At 35.6% G+C, this 22,325-nt stretch overlaps 1 protein-coding gene across 26 annotated transcripts in view; it reads left to right on the top strand.

The window, feature by feature from the left end:
• Window positions 1–22,325, top strand: part of DLG1 (discs large MAGUK scaffold protein 1) — a 151,626-nt gene that overhangs the window by 117,081 nt on the left and 12,220 nt on the right. For 11 of the 26 annotated variants that reach the window (XM_040566715.1, XM_040566708.1, XM_040566716.1 and 8 more), the window contains 5 exons: window positions 4,746–4,860; window positions 11,321–11,497; window positions 12,156–12,225; window positions 17,323–17,422; window positions 20,663–20,704. In XM_040566715.1, coding sequence (XP_040422649.1) covers window positions 4,746–4,860; window positions 11,321–11,497; window positions 12,156–12,225; window positions 17,323–17,422; window positions 20,663–20,704 — 504 coding nt within the window. Of the gene's footprint in view, window positions 1–3,775; window positions 3,921–4,745; window positions 4,861–11,320; window positions 11,498–12,155; window positions 12,226–17,322; window positions 17,423–18,113; window positions 18,148–20,662; window positions 20,705–22,325 lie in introns of those variants that run through there. The other 15 variants (XM_040566729.1, XM_040566712.1, XM_040566721.1 and 12 more) reach the window with 4 other exon arrangements.

Below are 22,325 nucleotides of genomic sequence, written 5' to 3'. Positions count from 1 at the left end.
TAAGAGACACAAGTGCTGAGTTAAGATGATCCCTTTGGTTTCATCTAGTACTTTTGCTTTTATGTTTTTTAGCTAAGGAGTTTCTTAATAAATCATCTGTGTCTGGTATACCCATTATATGAAGTCTTTCATTAGTGTAAATGTGATATTACTTCTCTGCAATTGGTTAGCAATTTTTTTTGCTTAATAAATAGTAATTTATTACTTCAGGGATTGATCAAAAAAAACAACCAACAGGTGCTTAGTAATGAAACAAAATTATGTTTTGTATATATCACAGTTGATACATGCACATCTCACATACAAATTCCACTATGTGGAATACCAGCTGTTGGTTATTGATATTTCCCTCTTGCAGGGCATGTATGACGAAGCAACTGGGGCCAGTCTTCTGACTGCTGTCCTGGGATTACTTTTCCATGGAGATGGCATCAGTTCTCTTCTCTTTCCTAAGAGATCAAAGGTGCTAAAGACAGTTGATATCCAACTCTTCCAATCATGGAGTTAGAGACATAACCTCTCCTGGACAGATTAGCAGACCTCACACTTCGCTTTATCATACCCAGTTTGAACAAAGCGTGGACAATGTTATCCAGTTCTCAAAAGGGTGCAGATCTTTTTGGTGCCAAACTGGTGCTGGTTTTCTGTGGCTATCAGCCATTTTGCTGTTGTCTTATTTTCTGTCACTGGCATTAGTTTCAGTATCACTGTATTTAATATCAAACTTTCCAGGAGTTTAAAGAACAGAATCCTGTCTACTTTTCAGTTCCAAGCTCAAAGATTTTATTTGAGGTATCTTATCCTGTTTCCCCCGAAGTCTTCTGTAAGAGGAGCACAGATTCTTAGCTTGCCCTATAAAAAGAACACAACAGATTCCATCTGCGCAGCGTTTAAGTTTTTCTGAAATACGCAATGCAGACCCTTTTCAGTCCCAGTCTTTTTTTTGTTGGTTTTTTTTTTCTGTTTAGCTTTATTGGTGTAGCCAGAGCCTCTCTGTAGAAATTGTTCTCCTCCTTAGTCCTGCAGATGTCCCTGTCACGTATTCAGCACTTATTTCCCAGCAGTTTTGATGAGTAAGGTTAGATTATTCTAGAAAACTGCAAGTGCAGCAACCTGCAGATAATACATAAGATAAAGCAGAATTAAGCAATAGTAGAGAATAGCCTCCCCTTCTAGCTGTCTTACATATGTTATATGGGTGGAGATTTTTTTCAGCAGTTGAAAGGTGACAATTTAAAAGAAATTTGTATTTTTTTTTCCAGTAGATATTGCAAGTAACTGCAGATATTTTCAGTATTGAACTGGCTGCAGCACAAGACGATGCTTGGATTATTTAATATTTCCATGCTTACTTTCCTTTCATGAAGGGTTAAAAAAAAAAAAATCTCATGTGTCAGAAATCCCTGCTACCCTTCTTTTAGTGTGTTTGAAGTTTAGAGATTTAATCTTTCATGAAGAACCAGGTGTAAAAGACTTGAAAGATCACTTTGTGTGATGTATGTATGTACTTATTTATTTTTTAATACAATTGCAGATTCAGTCACATACACATGATAGAGCTTCCTTGGTGGCCAACCTGGGACCGAAATGAATTTTCGCAGGAGCCAAAGAACTTTTCTAGACCCAGCTGCCTTTGGTCCCAGGTTCAAGACACACTGTTCTGACAGTGACTCATTTATCAGACAGAACTGTATTCATTTAAAACAAGCATCTTTGCAGATGCAGAAGTATCTATATCCACATTAGAGAGGACAGGGGAAGAGGGATGGATTTAGCCAGTTGTTAGCGGTGTCACACAGTGGAACACATTCAGAGCTGCAGTGATATGTGCTGCTTAAGAGCCTTTACGGAATTATTATGGTTTTCCTAATGGGAATCTGGAAAAACCAGAAGGAAAATGCAGTGCTGTGGCCAGCATCAGAGGAACAGAAGTCCCCGCAGTGAATTAAATTCTGCTCCGCTGAGTACCAGAGTAAAGCGCAAACCATCTGGCTAGCTGCACTCTCCAAAATGAGCTCTGTGATAGTTCCATGGATTATTTATTCTTTTGTGATCAGTAAGAACAACAAAGTTAATAAAAGAACAAGTGCAGAAACGTGCATAGGTGAACATCTGAGAAATTGAGGAGAATATCTGCTGCAGAGTGAATGATTTTTTTTTCTATGATGCAAGCTGTCCTAGGAGTATGGAGTTGTTAACTCTAAGTATGTCCTGCCCTATTAATTTATCTGTTGTTTTACCTGGAGCAACTAAATAATTTGGAGGGTAAGCTGTGTTTTAGTCAATAAATAACAGTGTGTTTAAAAGGTTATGTTTCCTTTGCAATGCAGTGGTTTGAATTAATTTTCAATGAATTGACAGGTTAAAAACAACAACGAAAAATCTATTCACAGTATACTTAAGTGATTCTTTAGGACGTCAGAAAATCTTATCTAGGCAGCGTTCAGTCTCATCATAAGGACGAGCACCACATTCTTCCTTTCCTTGTGACTTGGCTTTGTGGCTGTTCTGAAATGTTCCATCTTGTGTGGGGAGAGAGACTGAAGAAAAGGAGGAAATGATTTTTTTTTTTTTTTTGGCCCACCCTCCCCTATCTTCAATGCCTCAAATTGTGTGAAAAAAAATTTGGCTTGTCTCAGTTTTGTTCCTGTGTGAACAAATGTGTGAATTTTGGTATGTCTCCTGATAAGCAAAGAGCTCGCTCCCTAGCTGTTCCTGTAAAAGGAGTCTGTTCCCATTGAAGTCAGTTACACAATTTTCAGCTGTGAAAGGGAGACAGCACCTGTTAAACAGGAGTTTAATATGAACCTGTACATTCATATAAATGAACTGAAGATAGGCGGCTACTGTCTGAAATCTTATTTAGATTATTCCTCACAAAAAGAGACTGTCTCAGGTTTTACAGTCTAAACAGATAAGGCCAGCAGCAGTGAGGAAGGGGGAAAGCACAGCAAAACGAGGTGCCTTACTCACGGCCATGCGGTGCTGCACTGGCACAGCAGGAGTGGGCCATTCTCTCTCTGAGTCTGGGTCCTTCCCCTAAGGGATGTTGCTTTCTAAAAATTGTCATTTTGTCACATTCCTCTTGGGTAGCCATCCAGTCATCATGAATTCTTTTACTATTAATAATAACATCAGTAGGGTGGAAATAATGTTTTTGTTTCTTGTCACACAACGTCTTTAGTTCAGTTAGGGCCGGTAAATTATTTGATCTGGACTTTGTTTATACAAAGGCACTAGATGCTGTTTCAAAAATCAGGACAGAATCTTAAAAGCTACTAGCTTTGGTTTTTAAAGGAAAACAGGATTATTTAAGAGTCTGTTCTTATTGTCCATAAACTGCACAGGGTTAATTCTGGTTGTTATTGCTAGAATATCAGTTTTATAGTTACCTGGATGAATGAACTGGTATACCAGAAAACATTTCACAGAATGTTCTTCTCTAACTTAATTTTCTTCTTCTTCTCTTGGTTAATCTGTAAGTCTTGGTGCTTATTATCTGATGAGTGTGCAGGGAGAAATTCCTACAGAATGCAAAATGATAAATTGTTCGTGGCATTTAAGATGACTTAAGTTGAAGGAACTGCAGTTGAGAGATTTCCTCAAGATTTTTTGCATTTTTCAAGCTCTCATTATCAGTCGTGTGCGTCTTGAGTAAATTTGATGCCCCCAGAGAATGAGGGTGCAGCTAGGGAGAAGAGCACAAATGAGGCAGTTCAGCAGCTGCTTGCTGCACACACCCTGGCTCTCCCACTGTTGACTCGTTGTAATCTTGCATCACGTGGGCAGGCGAAGGTGGTGGCTGTAGCGCGTTTCCTTTAACTAGAAAGGTTTTAGCAGTGGATCTGTTGATCCTGGAGTCCAAACTGTTCAACTGAAGGAAAAACTTGTTTTGAGTTCATATTTTATGCTGACAATGCGTAAGTACCTTGCTTCAGGATTTGTTTGTCCTGAAGAAGCTGTTCCTATTTTACTGTCTGCCTTCATAGATAAATCATATGCATTTAGCTTAGTTTTATTAGTGCATAGTGCTACTTAAGAACACAATCCGTTTTTCCAGGATTAACATTGTACATAATTATATAGAGGGACTTTGAATGTCTTAATGCTGTTTTTAAGTGGATCGAGATTCATGCCAGAATTCTGGATTTTTTTTTCCTTTCTTGAGCTCCCATGGGAACATTGGCTAATTCAGAAATGCTTTGTGTGTTCCCCACCTTGTAGGGCTAAATTCTGTGTCTAATTTAAGTCCAGTAGTATTAAAGCATCTGTTCAATTCCAGCTTTTCAGACACTTGTAATTCCCACATCTTAGCACTTATGATATATAGTTTTGTATATGCATTTCAGATGTATGTTCTGAAGTTTTATTTTGGTCATTGGGTAAAATTTATATCAGTCTTTTTATTACTATAAAATGGTTGTTAGCAGAATTGTTTGTTTTAATTAGGAATGTACTGGTTGCTGTAAACTATATTAAATCTTTAAGTATAATGGATGTTTGCTTCTGTTTATTTGCTTTGTGTCATCATGATTATTTCAAATTTTATTTCATTTGATAAATCTAAACCTTTATGTAGCTTTTAATTACAAAACATAGTGCTTAATAAAAACATTGGATTTTGGTAGTGTTTTCTTGCATTAGCAAAGCTGTAACAGACGCTTATTTTCTGAGATTTGAAAATTTATGTAAGTTAATCCCCAGAGTATAGGGGAAATTAATAGCAGTGCTTCCATTTCTTGCAGAATACAGCCGTTTTGAAGCTAAAATACATGATTTACGGGAACAGATGATGAACAGTAGCATTAGTTCAGGATCAGGATCATTGCGAACTAGCCAGAAGAGATCCCTATATGTCAGGTAATGACCTTTTTCACCATATTACTAGCGTGTTTTTCTGCTTTTCTGTAGACTTAGTATTTCTGTGTTTTATACGTTAATTTACATGTTACTGAATTTACCAATTTGATATTTATATGAATGCAATATATTAAAAACAAAGTTTAACTTATTTTGATTAAAGTAATACAGCTGAAAAAAAAAGTAGTATTAGCTCTGAGAACTTTGAAGAGTGATGCTTTTACTTGCTTTTTGTTCTGCATCTCAGAGATTATGACCAGTCAATAAAAACATTTATTCTTTTAAAGTCTAAGTAACAATTTAGTAACTTGTTAAACTCAATTTGTGTTTTTGTGACACAGGTCTTCATTCTCCCCTTTAAGTTCTTGAGTTTAAATTTAGAGTCTCCCACAACTTAAGCTTTGGCAAGTGGCCATCTTATTTTCTTCAGCTTGCTTCAGTCATATTCTCAGCTTGTATTAGGAAATCAGAATAGCATTCTGTTACAGAATAATTTCCGTGGTAAACAAGTGATCACCAAATAGACCAAAGTGAATAAATTGAGTAGTCTTCATTAATTTATTCATACAAAATTAAACATAAAGGTTGCTTAAAGGAAGTGGGAAGTATAAAATATAAAAGCATGAAATAATTAAGAAAATAGGTAGTTTCCTCAGGAAATTGTGGCAAGATGCAGCTCATGTAATATGTAATCTTACTCCTCTGTTAGTTGCCATGTACTGAAAAGGTGTAACATTTCAAGTGTTGGATGTGGGTAAAAGGATTGCATTTTAAAAAAGTAATTGATTTTTGAGTTCCCTGAACTGACTCATCTCCGAGTTGAATAAGGACCAGCAGTAGCCTCATGGAAGAGGCCAGACCGTTTCAGCAGAGCAGGTTAAGACTTCACTAGTGACAGTGCTTGCTTTAAACTTGATTTAAAATGTTGTAGGACCTCACTGGCTTACCTGCTAAAATCCTAGGCTCAGGTGCTATTGCCTTCTCCCATTTAGAAATCAACCTCAAACAGTTCCCATCTCCCAGTTGTGCTTGATATCTGTTTACAGGGCCACAAAGTGGAAAAAAAATGAGAAAAATGAGCTAGACTAAATGCATTTAATCTGACATAGTTCCCTGATCACTGTACTCTTGTAGAAATAAAGTGTCCTCCAGAAACGGGTGCAGCTTAGGAGAGAGGAGTCTTAGAATCTGTTTTTGCTCGTATTGCCATCAAAAGAAATGCTGGTGAAAATTTAGTCTCAACTGTAAGCAATGAAACACTGCTCCAAACATTAGGTTTGTGGATTATTATTATTATTTTACTGTTCTCCATTTTCTTAATCTTAAATTTCTGTTCTTTGGCGGATCAGACTTCAAATATATATATATATATATATATATATATATATATATATATATATAAAATTAAAGATCACTGTAAATATTCAGTGCAACAGGTTGTATTGGGTTTACATGGCAAGGATGGCAAGGGTTTGGTAGCGGGGTAGGCTGCAGGGGTGGCCTTTGTAAGAAGAGTCTAGAAGCTGCCCCATGTTAGCAGAGTTGATTTTATTGAAGTCTGGGGGGTTTTAATGCAGCAGAAGGGAATTTTTTAAGGATGTTCTTAACATGGTGACTCTTGTTAATCTTACACCACATTTCTGTAATTTCACCTTTATGTTTCCCATGTCCCCATTTTTCTCACAGATGCACATTCTTGACGTGCATCTGTGTTTGTGCAGGCCCAGAGTAAGCTGCTTAAAATAGCAATATTAACTTTAACCTACAAAAAAATGGGGTATTTCACGTGATTCATCTCCAACTAGTACACTGTACAACCATATAAACACACCTGCTGGTACAAGGAAGTATACCTGGTGGGTGGAAGGGTGAGTGGCAGAGTAGCAAGGCGGCTGAGATTTAGAATTTATGTAGCTGTGGAATTTTGTCTTGAATGTTTTTAGTTTGTGAAGTGATTGTGACTGCACAATATTGGCGATGTTTCCCCTTTGGCAAGCTTTGTGTACTGTGCATGTGTTACCAATTGTTCTATTCCTTATTTCTTTCCAAAGTATTAATAAATGGGTAGCCGGTGAGGGAAATAATATGATTAGAAATCTAAGTATTCTGAAGACCTACTGAATGAAGTGAGACTAGGAAGGCTAGACTTCCTATCATAAAGTTACATTTATGTTATCCACAATTATTCTATGCCCAAAGCAGATACTGTTTTGTTCATGGTACAGTATCTATTGAGCTTTGGGAAGGGAAATCTTATGCAAGGCAGCTACCTGGATAATTGCATCCATGCTCAGAAAAGGCTCAGACATTTGTGCTCTGTTTCTGAAGGCTTTTAAAGAAACGTAATGAATTATTCACCTAGGGTTTCTTTTTAGATTGACTATAACATGTAGCCTGTATGTTTTGACCTCTTACTTCGGTGGCTTTATCTGGCTTCTGTTTTTTCATAGTTTTTTTTTTTTGTAGTTTGCCTTAAATATTTTTGGGGTCATAATTTAAATCTCCAAGGATAAATGCTTAAATACTAATGATAAGTGCTCGATATCAGTTAGCCACGTCTTATTTCCATAGGTAAGTATGCATATGGACATTGTGGTTAGATCTTCATATCCATAATCACAAGATTTATCACCTTAGCCCTCATCATGTAACTAAGCCTAAACAATCTTAAATGCTTTTATTTTGCTTGGTTAGCTATAGCCTATAGCTCTAGCTGTAGATTCTAAACCACTTACATCGATGTTCACACATTCGTCTGGTATTTTAAGCCTCTGACAAACAGTTTATGTAATTCTTATTCCCTTGAAGTTATCTGTGAATGGTTGAGGTTGTGCTTTTGACTTAGTCAGCTGCAGAAAATGCAGCCTTCTCCAGACTTAGCAGAAGCCTTGTGGAGACTGGTGATTCTATTTCCAAGAAAGGTTTTTGAAACTCCATAGTCAGCTTTGTTGTAAGTTGGAACAAAAATCTAAAATGCAAATATTCCTCATGAAAAGTACTTCTCCACCCACGGCCCTTTACAGAGAGTGCTGCTATGGTTTTTGAGATCCATTCTTGTCATCACATCAAAAGATGCCAAAGACTGGTAGGCAACTTGGTCACACATGCAGGATGGGTTCGCGTCTTTTCTCTCCGGTTTCCAGTGTAATTTTTGACCTCACTGAAATAAGTTTTAAGACTCTTTGAACATATTGCTAGATACTGACAGAATGTGTTGGCTATCCCACTTATGCCTTATTATAAGTCACTTCAGTATCATCATTCTGTACTTTTAATTGAACCAATTCAAAAACAGGTTTACAAACTGAAGCTAAATCTCTGTAATACTAGTTTTTTTTTTTTGATGTGCCTTTAAAATTCCAGTTATATAACATAAGCCAAATTGAATAGTAAAGCCAACCATAAAATGTTTATGGGCATTCAATCACAGTTGTAGAAAACAAATAAAAGAAAATACTCTGAGAATAATGGTCTGTGGTGATATCTCAAAATCATGGTAACAAAATCGCAAACAAAATGAGATGCATTCTTACCCCCCTATAACTGAAACATGATCTCTTTATAAATAGTCTGCCTGTAAACAGCATTTTGGGGGTGTTATGAAATATTAAGGAAATGACGATTGTGTTTGCCTGAAAATATAATTTGAAGCAAAATAGCAGATTTTTCTTAATTGCATGCATCTTAATATATGATGAATAGCAATATAACAAACAGTCCTTGGAGGACAGTATAAATATAGCAGTTCAGCAGCAACTAACTCCTTAATTTGCACATCTAATTCTCTCTTTCTCCCCTGACTAATTACGATGCACTGATTTAATGTCCTTCTCTGATTGCTGCTTTATATTTCTTTTGATCTTTATTTTAAGAGGAGAGAGATTGTCTCATAATGTTTCTGTTCTTACATCTGAGCTATACCTGTATGCTCTCCTCCTTCATCTGCAAATTCAAAAAGCACATATGAAAAAGTGAAATTCTTTGATGGCATCAAATTTCTTTGATAATATATTGCCAGGGAGTAAACTTGTTCTATACTTTATCTAACCTTGTATGGCAAGTATCAGTGTGCAATATCTGTAGAATGCAGATCTGAAAGTGGCATTCAGCACTGTGCATTTTTCTAACCAGCATGATGCATTATGAATTCAGACAATGGTGCTGATTTCTCCTTGGATTGAAAATGATTGCAACTCCAAGTGGAAGAAACTTCACGGTTTGGAAATCATTAGGAAATTTTAATTAGATCCATTGAAAAATAAGATTGGTGTTAGTAGCAGGCCTGAATAGTGTACTCAACTGCAGGAGAAGCTTAATTAGTCATCCTTATGTTGTTCTGATGCTTCAAAGATCCAGTTTTAAACAGCTTTCCTAGAAACTCAGGGAGAAAAAGAGAAGCTCCTTTATAGGATAGCCTTCATTCGCAAGTGGTAATATTAAATCATGTTTCAGAAAATAGTACAAAGGGATGCCTCTGCTGCCACAGGAATTCCCTGACTGCTTTGTTCAGCAAGAATACTCTAAAATAAGAAATGCTTCACTAAAACTTCATCAGCAGCCTATCATACTGAAAGCAATGAGCAGATAAAAGACATGATGGAAATTTTGGTGCTATTAACACAGATGTTAAGTTTTTGGCTTTGAAGCATAAGCATTCATGAAACTTGCAACTTGCCTTCAGTTTCTGTTGTTGTCCAACTGAAGGAACCAAGTTATCGTTTTAGTGATGTTTTGCTTCCAAGTTATACGGGGCAAAATAATAGGGACTTGGTGCTTTCTCTTTAAAATTTTTTTTTAAGGACTTGTCATTTAAATTAAATGAAACTTAAAAGTAGAATAAATGTTGTGGGACAGTGTTCAAAGTACTGGTTGATCAGAAATAATGAATTTATTTTAAAATAAATTTTGTGTTATAACTTCCACTAAATAAATGTATACATGGTATTGTTAATCTACAATCAAAGTCTCCATACAGGGGGTATGACCTTATGTTAAAGGTGAATTGATCTGATGGAGCAATGTGTCAGTGGTTATGAGCAAATACAATTCAAACAGAAAGAAATACCCTCAGTGCTTTAAAAAGGCAAAAATCACAAAGCTAAGATGCGGTTGAACAAACTCTTACAACTTACAGGTACTTACATGGGTAAAAGAATTTCTGAGACATTAAAAATCTAGTACAAAAAGGTACGTAAACCAGTATTTGGGGAGAAGAAATTAACCTAATTTGTACAAGAGAAAGGACACCATCTTAAATAATTGCATTAGGATCTATTTGCTCTTTCCTAAGGTTGTGCTGGACTTGGTATCAAGTCTCTAAATTGCAACAGGGTATCATTTAGAAAGTGCATCACTGACAAACGCATGAGCTTGCAGATGAAATACTTGAGGACTTTTTTGGCCTGTGTCATACAGGCACTTCACTTTACATCTGTTCATATGCCTTTTTGAAAAGTAAAATAAGTGTCTTTTATAAGGCATAAGCTTAGGAGTATCTCTTTCATTTCAGTAAGAGGCTACTGTCATTCATTTTCACATTCTCACTAAACCCTTGGTTGTGCTGGGAGAAACATACTGTAAGTCCCGTCGGTTTCTCAGGGAACTGATCCAGATTTAAAATGATCCAACAGGGAGGAATTAATTTTAACACTTATCTATTCCACAGTATGGTGTACCATGTTCGTTTCTAAGCAATTTTGTTCTCATAACCAAGGAAGGGGAAGGAAGCAGTACAAAGCAGCAGTGAATGTGGGTATGGATAGCAGCGGGCTTGAATAAACCACCCTTGCTGGCAAAGAGAACGCTGATAGAGCTGTAGCCTGCAGCTGGTGTTCAGGTAGTGCTAGTGCCTGTTATTTGAAAATCAGCTGACCTTGGAAAAAAGGATGAGATTCCCCTGAAAAGGTAGGGAATCTTCCAGAAGAGTGCACCTCAAGCTTTTTGCTTTGTAGTACTACAGTTGCCAAGTTCTGTTCAGATCATATTTCTAACCTTTTTTCTTGCAAGTCTGTAAGCAGGAAATTGACCGTAACTTTTATTTACTGAAATAATCCGGATTTGTAACTTGTAACAAAGTACATGACAAAACTTTCAACGGTGCTCTATGCATCAATTCCATTTTTTGCCATAGGCTGACATGTAACTTGCTCTACGCAAAGTATTTTTTGAATTGCAGGGGGGCATTTTCTTACAGACCTTCTGCAAAGTACTATAGTTTACTATGGACCTAGTTTATTCTCTTTCATTAAAACTTATAAATTTTGTTAGTGTATGAATACTATGCTGACCATTCTCAGGGGAGTTGTGGGGGGAGAGTGTGTATTCAGCATTCTCCTTTTAAGCACGTGTCAGAACGATACGGTCATTTCTGAATGCTTAATTAAATCTAGTGCTATTCATATGCCCCTGTGTCTTTTCAGCTTTTTCTATGTATATTTATTTATTTTTCTTCTCAATGCAGAGCTCTTTTTGATTATGACAAGACTAAAGATAGTGGCCTTCCAAGTCAAGGGTTGAACTTCAAATTTGGCGATATTCTCCATGTCATTAATGCTTCTGATGATGAATGGTGGCAAGCACGGCAGGTAACTCCAGATGGAGAAAGTGATGAAATTGGAGTTATCCCAAGCAAACGCAGGTATGTCGTAATATTGTATTGACTTCGAGATGTCTACTATTAAGTTTTCTAATGAGTGAGTTTAATATTACACTATTTATGTATAAGAAGGTGCAAAGTAAATTTTGTGTAATATGATGTTGCTCATGGCAACTCTGCAGTTGAGCATTAGACTTGGTTCAGAATTTTCCAGATTGAGAAAAACATGAAACTTTACCCTCCAAAATACTCCAAAAAATAATTTTAAAATTATTTTTTAAAAGTACAGCGTTGGAATTCTTTCTACCCCAAAGCTGGGAAATGGGCAAGTCTTTCGTGGGTGGACAAAGCCGAGACACACTGTTTGGCATTGGCAAATAAGAGATTAGGTGGTCTGAATCTTAATATCTGCTGATTGCTCATGGTTGAAGATACTCACTTAGGGACATGCTTTTTCTTTTTACACCTGGACTTACTGAATCTATTCAATCACCTTATGCTCCAAAGCCCTCACAGCTCATCAGTTGAGAAATGAAGCCCTGCTTTTCCAACACAGTCTGCCATTCATTTTCTGAAGAGGCCATTAGCAACAAAAATCTTTACTATAGAAGGTGCACTATATGTTTACATTGTGAAAAGTACTAATTTGAGATTCTAGAATTTTGCTAATTTAACTGCTTTGTGTCTGCTCTTCTGGTAGAGTTGAGAAAAAAGAACGAGCCCGTTTAAAGACAGTGAAATTTAATTCCAAGACGAGAGGAGATAAAGGGGTGAGTTTATGAAGTGCAAATTACACCTGGTGTTGTGAATGGTAACGCTTTGCAGTGGGTTATATATGCACTTTGCAGTGGGTTATATATGTAGACTCTGTTTCGGTTTTTAGTGAAAAGGTGAAATAGTGTCAAATAGAAATAAAATGATTCTGAAAACTAAAGCAAATTTTAATAGTAAGCTGTTGCCAAAGCACTGCAAATTAAAGAATTAGCTTAGAAATACATACTATTCCTAATACTGTAATGTAACAGGAGTTTGTATATACTAATCAGTTATTGAATAGTGCCATTTAGAACAGCACTGCAAGTGCTACTTATAAAGCCATTTAGTCCTTTGGTATGGATTGTGTTTTTGGACTTCTTTTTTGGGAAGAGGCTTACTACCAGTTTTCAGAAAAATTAAAATATTTCTTTTGTTATTTTTTTTAATGTGTCTAGAAAACAATCAAAACAAAATTGCTCAACAGGGCCTCTGTGATTAAAAAGAGGTTTTCTAATGTGCACAGTTACCCAGGCAGTATAAAGTAAATTCTTTCTTACAACTGTGGGTGCAGAAGCTTTAAAGAATTTTTGTGCAGTGGAATAGGCCACCAGAAACTCTAATCTTTCCTCATCACTAGCCAGAAACAGTCTCTACCTCACAGCTGTTTTTTCTCACCACTGCTCTCTGTTGGTACAAATACTGTTGCGGCTGTGCTCAAAGCACATAAAGTAACCAATGCAGGTGAAAAGTAACCCAGTCCAAAAGAAATTGTAGTCAAATCCCTTGGTGCAGTTCACTGCTTAATATGTAAACCTTGCCCCAGTAAGTGTGCTGGTGCAGTAGGAATGAGCACTGAGGAAGCAAGGTAACTGCTTTTGTAGCAATAGGAATGCTTGTAGCCTAAATTATAACAGTTTCATCATAGTAACGGTCTTGTTTTCTTTGGATTTTAAGTGAGGCTTTTTTTACAACATATTGGCTGTTATGAAATAAGAGAAACATTTTCATAACCTTACAATTTTTACCAATATTATATAACTGGTAATTTCAACACATATATATATATGCATTTTAGGTGTAAGAACCTTCTAAAGTAAAAATATACTGCCATTTATAAAAAAAAATCTGAAATATCCTCTTAGTTCCTGAGGAAGCTATTTCTTTTAGATATTTTTTCAAATAGCACAATGCTGTAACATTATTGTAGATACAAAAGATTTTTTTGTCATTTATTTTAGTTAGTGTTTTCATAACTTCAAAAATCAAACAAAGTAGTAAGGCTTCAGTAATTTATTTGGATACTTTAAAGGTATCCAATCCATATGTGCATTCCTCTGCTATGTGTTAAAAGTTTCAGTTTAGTTTACTAATGAAGAAAATTTTTGTAACAGTATTATTTAAAATGAAATCAATATCTGTAGTTATTTTCTGATTAACAGTTACAGTCCTGCATTGAGGATTCCTTTGATTATTAGCATTTCATTTTCTTTTCCCTGTTATGGTACATTCATAATTTCATATTGAAATAAAATGTATTCAACTGATGTGGTAATTCTTAACCTGGTCATTTTTGTATTTTGAGTTCATTTTTTAGAAGTCACAAACATATGGCTTAAATATCTTAGATAGTTTCAAGTGCATTAAGTAATTTTTCAAATATTGCCATGTTCTTTGAGAAGATAATTGCATGTTTTTGTAGTTTGTCTACCAATAAACTGTAAACACTTAATTAGCTATGTATTTGAAATAGCATTTGACAATAGAAGAGTTAGTACACAATCACTGTGTACTAACAGCACCAAAGATACGCATGGAAAACTGAGTGGAAAAGCAACTACGCTTGCCATTGATACAGAACTGCAGTTCTTTTTCTTTAGTAACACTTAATTTTGCAAACACTCTTACACTTGTTCACAACCTTTTGCTTCAGCTGTAAATGTTTTAACATTACAGTTTCTCTTTAAATTATTCTTCCTGTATTTGTCATGGTGGTATTTTTCCCAGTAAGTTGTCTGCAACATACATGTCTTCATGGACTGTGTGCATTATTGTGTCTGTTTATGGTAATTCTCCGTGGACAGTATGAAATACCAACTTTGAACAATTCTTCAAAAGTTCTACATTAAAACCTTAAAGAATAACCCTAGTGATGACAAACATTAAAATCTATGTTCCTTTCATTTTAAGGAACACCAAGAAACTGGAGCAGAAATGTTTATTTTTTTGTTTGTACCTTTCATGTAAATATTTACTTCACTTTCTGTGCTGCTTCTGTTTTAATATATTCTTGCTTATGATGCCTGTTCATGATTTGCAGTGGGCTTATGAAAAAATTAATACAATTACTATGCATTTGCAACTAATAAGCAGTTCTCTCCAGCTTTTTATAATCATGGTATCTTTTAAAAATAATCTTTTGGCTAATCTTTTATCAAAATCAGTACAATATTACCTTTAATTTCTTTTTTTTTTGGCAATGGAACTGACTCTGACCATTATACATGCAGTATGTGAAACTTAATATTACTTCAGTAAGATTTCCTATAGAAAGGGTTAAAATTATTAGTGTTATGAAATATTTTCAAAACTAAAATGAAGAAAATGATTATCCTTTATGAAGTAAAAACATTGGCTACGTCTTATAGTTATACAAATTGCAAAATCTCACCACCCCAACAAAACTGCACCATTTTTGCTTTGTTATTATTTCTTATTTACATATTTTTTTGCCCAAACTGAGAGTCTTGTCCCAATGGGACAGTTATATAGATGTGAGACTTCTACCTCTCAGAATTCATGTTACAGTATTTTTCAGTATGCTCAGCAAAGATCTACTTCTTTGTCACCTTCGTTCTGTAGATTCCAGTAATGTTTCTGGTTATGAGAAATCAATTCCAATGACTTGTTGGTTTCATATAAAGAAGGTCAAGCAAGAGGACCCTAACCCAAAACCTTGCCAATGCCAACCATGGTTCCTACAAGCATATGGTTAGCTTGAAAACGGTTCTTTTGTCCATATGTGAGATTGATAGGTTACCAGCTCTTACAGTGGAATGACAGTTTTAGTGGAACACAGATGCCAGCCAATTAAAGGTTTTTTGGCTACTACTAAAAACAGTATTGCTATCGCCAGAGCTTTGTGCTCATGACACCTATGGTGCTCCTATGGTACAATATGCCTCTTTAACACTTGGTAGTTTAAAGCAAACTTTTTTGACAGTGGTAGTGAAAATATCACTGGATTTTTCACTGGGTGATCTTGCCAAGCAAGTCTGTATTAAAACAGATGGCCAGAAGGATTGTTAATACTTGAAGCAGGATGCAGCTTGTGTTGCACTATAGGTATTCTCTTTAGGAAGGCCAAATTCTTGTTTTGTACTTGTACCAAAGAAGGTCGGCCACGATTTGAAAAACACAGTCCTTTATGACTTCTACTTATTACTATGTTTCATTCCATCATTGGTGCTGATAGCAAAGGTAGTATAACTTCTTGCAACCGTGTTCCATATAATTAAGGAAGGATGAGCTCACATTGAATTCAATAAGATAGATGATAATTGAAAAGAAACATGCTCTAAATTGTAGAAATAGCTGTTAATAGGATCTTTTAATGTGTGAATTGAATATATTTTGGTTATTTCTAAAAGTAGCTTTTTAAAAATGGTTCTGTGGAAGTTTTATTACTTCCCATGGCATATCAGCTGTGTTTGGCTTATAAACAAGTACTGCCCCAGCTGTGTAAGATCTCAAAACCAAGCTGGTCATTTGACTACTTTTGCTGTTTTCCCAGTAATAGAATTTCTGCAAACCAAATGACACAAACATGGCCAATTACATAGCCTGGCAAAACTGCTTAGGTGATTCACTTATGCCTAAAGGAGAAAAGAAATTTCAGCTAGCATGAAATTAGCTGTATCAGTTCTGTGCATAATTACAATAAAAAGTGTTACTGACCTATTTATACATCAAGGCTCTTAATTTACTTTCTATAGAACAGTAAGCTAAAGGTGCTGCAGTCACATAATGTCTCCAGCAAAAGACATGACAGATGACTAAAACATTTGTGTTTTAGTAATTATACCTGTAAGCACACAGATATATGAATGAAAATACATTCATGCCCTCCATCACTTAAACAATAAGCACAATAATAGTTGATGTGCAAATGAGCAGATTTATGTATGTCTATATAGATAGCTCAAGAAATTTTCTTAGCAGTTAACATCAGCAGTTGCTGAGCATGGGCCTTGGACATGAAGGGTTTTCCATGTTAGAATTCTTCGCTATAAATGCACAGCTGAAAAATAATTACTACAGTATACAAATGAAATGAGTTGATATCTTTTGAAAGTGGGCTTTGGTACTGGGATGCAGACTTTCTTAGAACGAAGTCATTTTTTCCAATATACTTGTAATGAATTGCAATAATGAAAGACTGAAACAAATATTTTTTTCTGGATATTTTAGAGAGACACTTCCCCCCCCCCCCCTTTTTCCTATTTCACTGTTACTTTCATAGTTTTACCGTAAGAGAATTTAATACAATGCTAGCTTTTAACTTTTTCGTTGTTCTGTGGTATTTTATTTAGCAGTTACCACCAAAGTATTTACAGTTTTGCCTTTTCAAACGGGTAACACTGGCAGATATTTCTGGTGTGCTGTTATGGCGCCATTTGTTTGTAAAAAGCATGTGTAAATATCTGGCCTTTTTTTTTTTTTTTTTTTGAATGACTATAATCCCTAAATTAGATAATATCCATGATTTAATTGGCTTTGTTTGAGTTCATTCTGGTTTGGCCATCTTTTGGCAGCCTAGTTTTTAACATCTCGTTACACTCACAGCAAGCCTGTTTGTGAAATACAGGTCAGGCATCACAGGGTAAACCAGCCTGACAATTCTCTTGGAAGTAAGCATGTGAAATACAGAGGGGGTGAGCAAAGCCATGATCCTGATCTCTCTCTACTTTATATGAGCTGAGAAGACACTGTTAAATTGGAATATGCACTGCATAATGTGGTTATAGGAGTCAGCTTCCACAAAGCTGCTGGTCTGGGCCTTTGTTCACACAGAATTAGACATCCTTTGTTTTGCCCCTCCTTCTCTTCTTCAGCAGTCATTCAATGACAAGCGTAAAAAGAACCTCTTTTCCCGAAAATTTCCCTTCTACAAGAACAAGGACCAGAGTGAGCAGGAAACCAGTGATATTGACCGTAAGTATGTGGCACTCAATGAGAGAAAAGCACACGTAGAAGGGCCTGCTAGATTGCAGTAGGGTGTTACTATGGAGACAGTTTCATGAGCTGCAACAGGCTAACGAGCTCGATGTGCAAATGACAAACCAATTTATAAAATCAATGCAATCATTTGTTTGCTCTTTACGTAAATTGTAACCAAAGAATGTCCCAGTTTGTAGTAAACTGGATAATACTGTCGAATAAGTATGTGTAACTGGAGGAGGTAACAGCTCTCCAGTGCTGTCAGTAATGGTTCCTCAGTCCTCACTCTGAGGAGAGTGCGGAGCAGCAAAGCAAGTATGGCTGAGTTTACCAGGCTCTCCAGTCAGTCCCTTTAGACTGGTAGCTTCCAAGTCATTCTATTCTAATTTGCTTCCTTAATGAAGAGAAAGTACTTTGATTTTGTTGTTGCCTGCACTAAAAAAATAAAGTCTTCTCAAAAAGTATTTTTGCTGATTCAGACCAGGTCTGTTACAAGCTGTAGTCTCTGCCATTTGCACCAGTGATAACACTTCATGTGCCGGTCTGGTTAAATCCTATGGACTTACCTTCCCCTGTGATGTTCTAGGAACTGTCTCCTGTCGTAGCGCCAATTTTATATATTACTGACAATTATTTTCTTTGTGATTGTCTTTTTATTGCTTGCCCTCTGGGGACTACTCTGCAGGAGGTCCCTGACGACATGGGATCAAAAGGCCTGAGTAAGTGATCAAAATACTCCCAAGTTATTTTAACCTCCATCTGAAAAACTACTTTTTTTTAAAAAACAGATCTCTTTGAGACTGGTGCTCTACTGGCATAAGGAGGTTGACTAAAAATGTTTCGTAAGATTTTTCGAGTTTGTAATGTTCTGGGGATTTTTGCTTTCAGGAACATGTTACTTTTTAATTGATTGTGACGTTAGTGGGTTTTTGTTGTCGTTGTTCAGAAGCTTACCAGCACTTACTTATTTGTCCTTGATAGTGACTGTATTTGTAAATTTGTTGATATATTTTGCAAATGTTATTTTAGTATTGGTTTTGTGTTTTATTATTTAAAAAATGACTTTTCACAGTCATAGCACAACTGTTGTCATAATTTAAGTAGTTGGCAGTCCTCTCTCTAGGTGGTGGATATCTTCAGCTCTTTAAAAACAAGACGAAGAAAAGCTTTCCTTAACAGATGCCATGAGAGTTTTCCTCTGAACTCTTATGATGCTCTTAGACCACCACTGACTAGGTAGAGGGGTAGTTGATAAAGGAGACGCATAAGCATTAATTTTGTTTCCTGCAGAAATGCCTGGTAACTGATTGAATACAGCACGATTCAAAAGTTGCTGAATACTGTAACAGATCTGTGTACACAGACATCATCTCTGGACTAAAATAAACAGTCATAACGTTTCTTTCATGACAGATATTAAACAAGTAGATTGTTAGGTGTTTATGGGATAGTAAAATTAGTCACTAAAGATAACGTTTCTTCCCAGGGCGTAACTGTTCCCTTTATTCTCATCCTCTATGTTATGCTCAGTGTTCCTGAAATTACATGTAGGAAGTGGGATACTTCTATGCTCGGCCTCAGTCACTTAAGTAAATAAAAATGCTGGTAGCAATAAAATTGATCTTCCATTTCTGAAACCAGTTTCAAGGAGATTATTGGTCTGGAGTAGAATACCAATCATAACCAACTTCTGTGGCCTTATAATCATTAAACTATGTAATGTGGTCCAGAAATATCACTAGGTAGTTCTGTAAAAAGACAAATGTCTATTTTGAGCCTTTTTTTCAGCAGTCCAGCTTTTGGAAACTGCCTTACCGTGCTTAACACAAGCTCTACTACCTTGGCTCTGCAAGACTGCTTGCTACAATAGACCAATAGTTATCAGTTTACCACAACTTGTGTTCTTAATTGATTAGTACGGTGTCTCCCCTGGAAGGCAATTCTGCCATGTTCTATTATGAGGCTTTTAAACATTTGTTTTTCTCTTCCATGCCTATATGGGCATTCTTTTTCCAAAGCAAGAAAATGAAATGGAAGTGGATCTGAATTTCTGGTACTCACAAACATTTGTAAATATGTTTTCTGCTGCACAGAAATAAAGTGGAAGTTTGTTCTAATCAGAGATGTTAAAGATATTGGCCAATTAAAAAAATATATGTATTTTAAAAGATTAACTAGTTTACATGTGACTGATGGTTTTTTGATGTTTATCAGTCACTAAGACATACTTGTTCCATACCTGTTTTCTTTCCTTTGGAGTCCTCTTGCTTCCTTCTCTTTAATCTTGTGGCAGAGGAACCACACTAAATTCAATTTATTATAAAGACTTCCAATGAAAACAATATGTATCATTCTATGCACGCAGCTACATAATATTAATTTTGATTATATTTATTTTGTGAAGATCAAACACAAGTTTCTTTGTACAGTCTTAACCCGTGAACATAAGAGTGCTTTTCGTTAGAAAGAGATGGTCATTTGCTGGCATGAAAATTTTTTCATTACAAAAAAGTCCAGCAATATCAAAAGTGACATTTGTTCTCTAGATTTGTACAATTTGCAAGTAACAGAATAGATTGTTATGCAATGTTCTTCAGTTGAGTTAATTTTTGTCATAAACACGTTTAATGCTTTCTGTTACACACAAATTAAAGTAAATATACATTATAGCTTAAAGGTACTGAAATATTTTGATTACTATGAAAAAGACATGAAATTTGTATAGGTGCTCTAGAATAAAAGTTAGGAACTTTTGAGTAGTAAATCCTTACTAGAGGAAACAGTGCCATAGCTGGGTGTCTGTTATTGAATGTGCTTAACTGTATTTCTTGGAACATATTTCAGAACTCTTTATAAAATCAATGAATTGCCTACATAAAAAATGAAATTCAGGATCCCATAGTTCTTGCACAACAAAACTAATTTTGAAGTGACAACCTAAAAATTGCAGGGTTGCGTATGAAATGTGAATTAGTGTACTTTTCATAATCTTATTTTGATGTGTTATTTAATGTTTTTTCTTTTTATTAACATCCATTCCTTTTGTGTGAAATTAAGCTTGATCCTGAGAGCTATGAGAAGTACCTTAAAACTTTTATATGCAGTATGTATTGATTTCAGCATTTTGATATCACTGTTGTCTTTCATCTGGATTATTTTTGTCAGTTTGCTTTCCTTTGAACTCATGCCATTAGTGTGTGTTCCTTATTTTTTTCCATTGTGTTGCAATTTCAGAGCATGTAACCTCTAATGCCAGCGATAGTGAAAGTAGTTACCGTAAGTGTTTTTAAGTTCTTTGTTTATTTAGAACCTTTGTTTAGTAGCTCTTTGTTTTTGTCTGTCTTTTCTGGGTATTTACATGTTAAATAGAACTTCACAGTAAGCTTCAGGTCAAATCCATGTTCATGTGTTTGGTGGGTACTGCAAAATTTGCTGTCTTTTTTTTTTTCTTTTTAACTGACTAGAGAGAATCATTGCAAACCTCCTTCATGGATATTTTTTGTGGTTTATGATTGTCTTAGTTCAGCTTAATTTGAATTAATTCCTTTTTTTTTTTTAATTATGCATGCTAGCTACAACTGTTAAAAGCCAAATGTACATTTAATGTTGACAAATATGTATGTAGTTGAGCTTAATAACTGAGAGCATAACTAAACTGTGTAATCTGTTAAATAGTGTAATAACTATCAACAATATTTTATTACTGATACTCAGATAAGACAAATAGATACTTCTAATGAAAGTGAAGATGAGCAAACATGTATTTACCCTAGCTTTTCAGCTTTCATATCTCTATTTTGTCAAGCGTGGGTGCTTAGTCTGAATTGTCTTCAAAGCATATGACACGTTAGTTGCCGGAATCAGTTATGATAAATTAGCATGCTAGATCCACGCTCGTGTGCGTGCCCCCACCTGCAGTATATCTTTTAAGTACTAGGCTGAATTAGCTTTTTTTTTTTTTTACTAACCTAAGCTAAAGCGCTATTTACTTCTACCCAAGCTACTAGAATAGTACATGTTCCTAGTGTGTAATAGTGTAATATGCTATTTGATGCTACTCTACAATGCTTTTTTATTTAAAAAAAAAAAAGGGGGGGGAGAACGGTGTAGGTTGTCCCATTTCAGTCCCATTGGTCATTTCCAGTGAACAACACCTCGATAAGGTTGCTGAGTTCACACCTGAAACCTGGGATAGAGCAGAGCAGGAAGACAAAAACACTGAGGATTTGAAGAGGAACAGAAAAAGGAACAGTAAAAGTCAAGCAGTGTGACAGAGTGGCTCACTGATCTGCTCCTGGGTGCCTGTTAACCGTGTAAGAGGCACTTCAGAAACAGATATTGTATATGTTAGGGTAATGAGGAAAGTGGTTCACGAACAGTTACATCTGTTTGGAAGCTGCAGATATTGTCAAGAGTAATGAGCCACGATTTTTCATACAGATGATTACACTCAAGGAGAGAATTTATATGTGTACAAAAATCCTCAGTGCTTACAATGCTTAATGCTGTTGTAGAGTAACTGCAAAAAAAAAAAAAAAGCAGGGGAGGCATTCATGGCATTCATGTTCACTGAGAATAACACAGATTTAAGCATGTATCGAAGTTGCTGTTGCCTATATGACTAACTTACAAATTTTAACCATTTTTAATGATGTGCCATTAAAGCTATCCAACTGTGACTGTTTCTCCATAAATTTGCTGCTTTCTTTTTTCCAAGTTTCTTGAGGAAAAACCTTGCTTTATTAAGAGCTTGCTTTCTTTACATTTAAAGCTCATTATTGGTACTACTAGTTAGCTTTTTACATCTTTATTACCTGAGAAGCCCTGATTTTATTATGAATGTCATGGATTTGCTATTCCGAATGTGTAATTCCAAGCACTTTTTATTAAAATGATT

The sequence above is a fragment of the Cygnus olor genome, chromosome 9, assembly GCF_009769625.2.
Source record: "Cygnus olor isolate bCygOlo1 chromosome 9, bCygOlo1.pri.v2, whole genome shotgun sequence".
Taxonomy (NCBI): domain Eukaryota; kingdom Metazoa; phylum Chordata; class Aves; order Anseriformes; family Anatidae; genus Cygnus; species Cygnus olor.
This window is presented reverse-complemented; position numbering and strand designations above follow the sequence as displayed.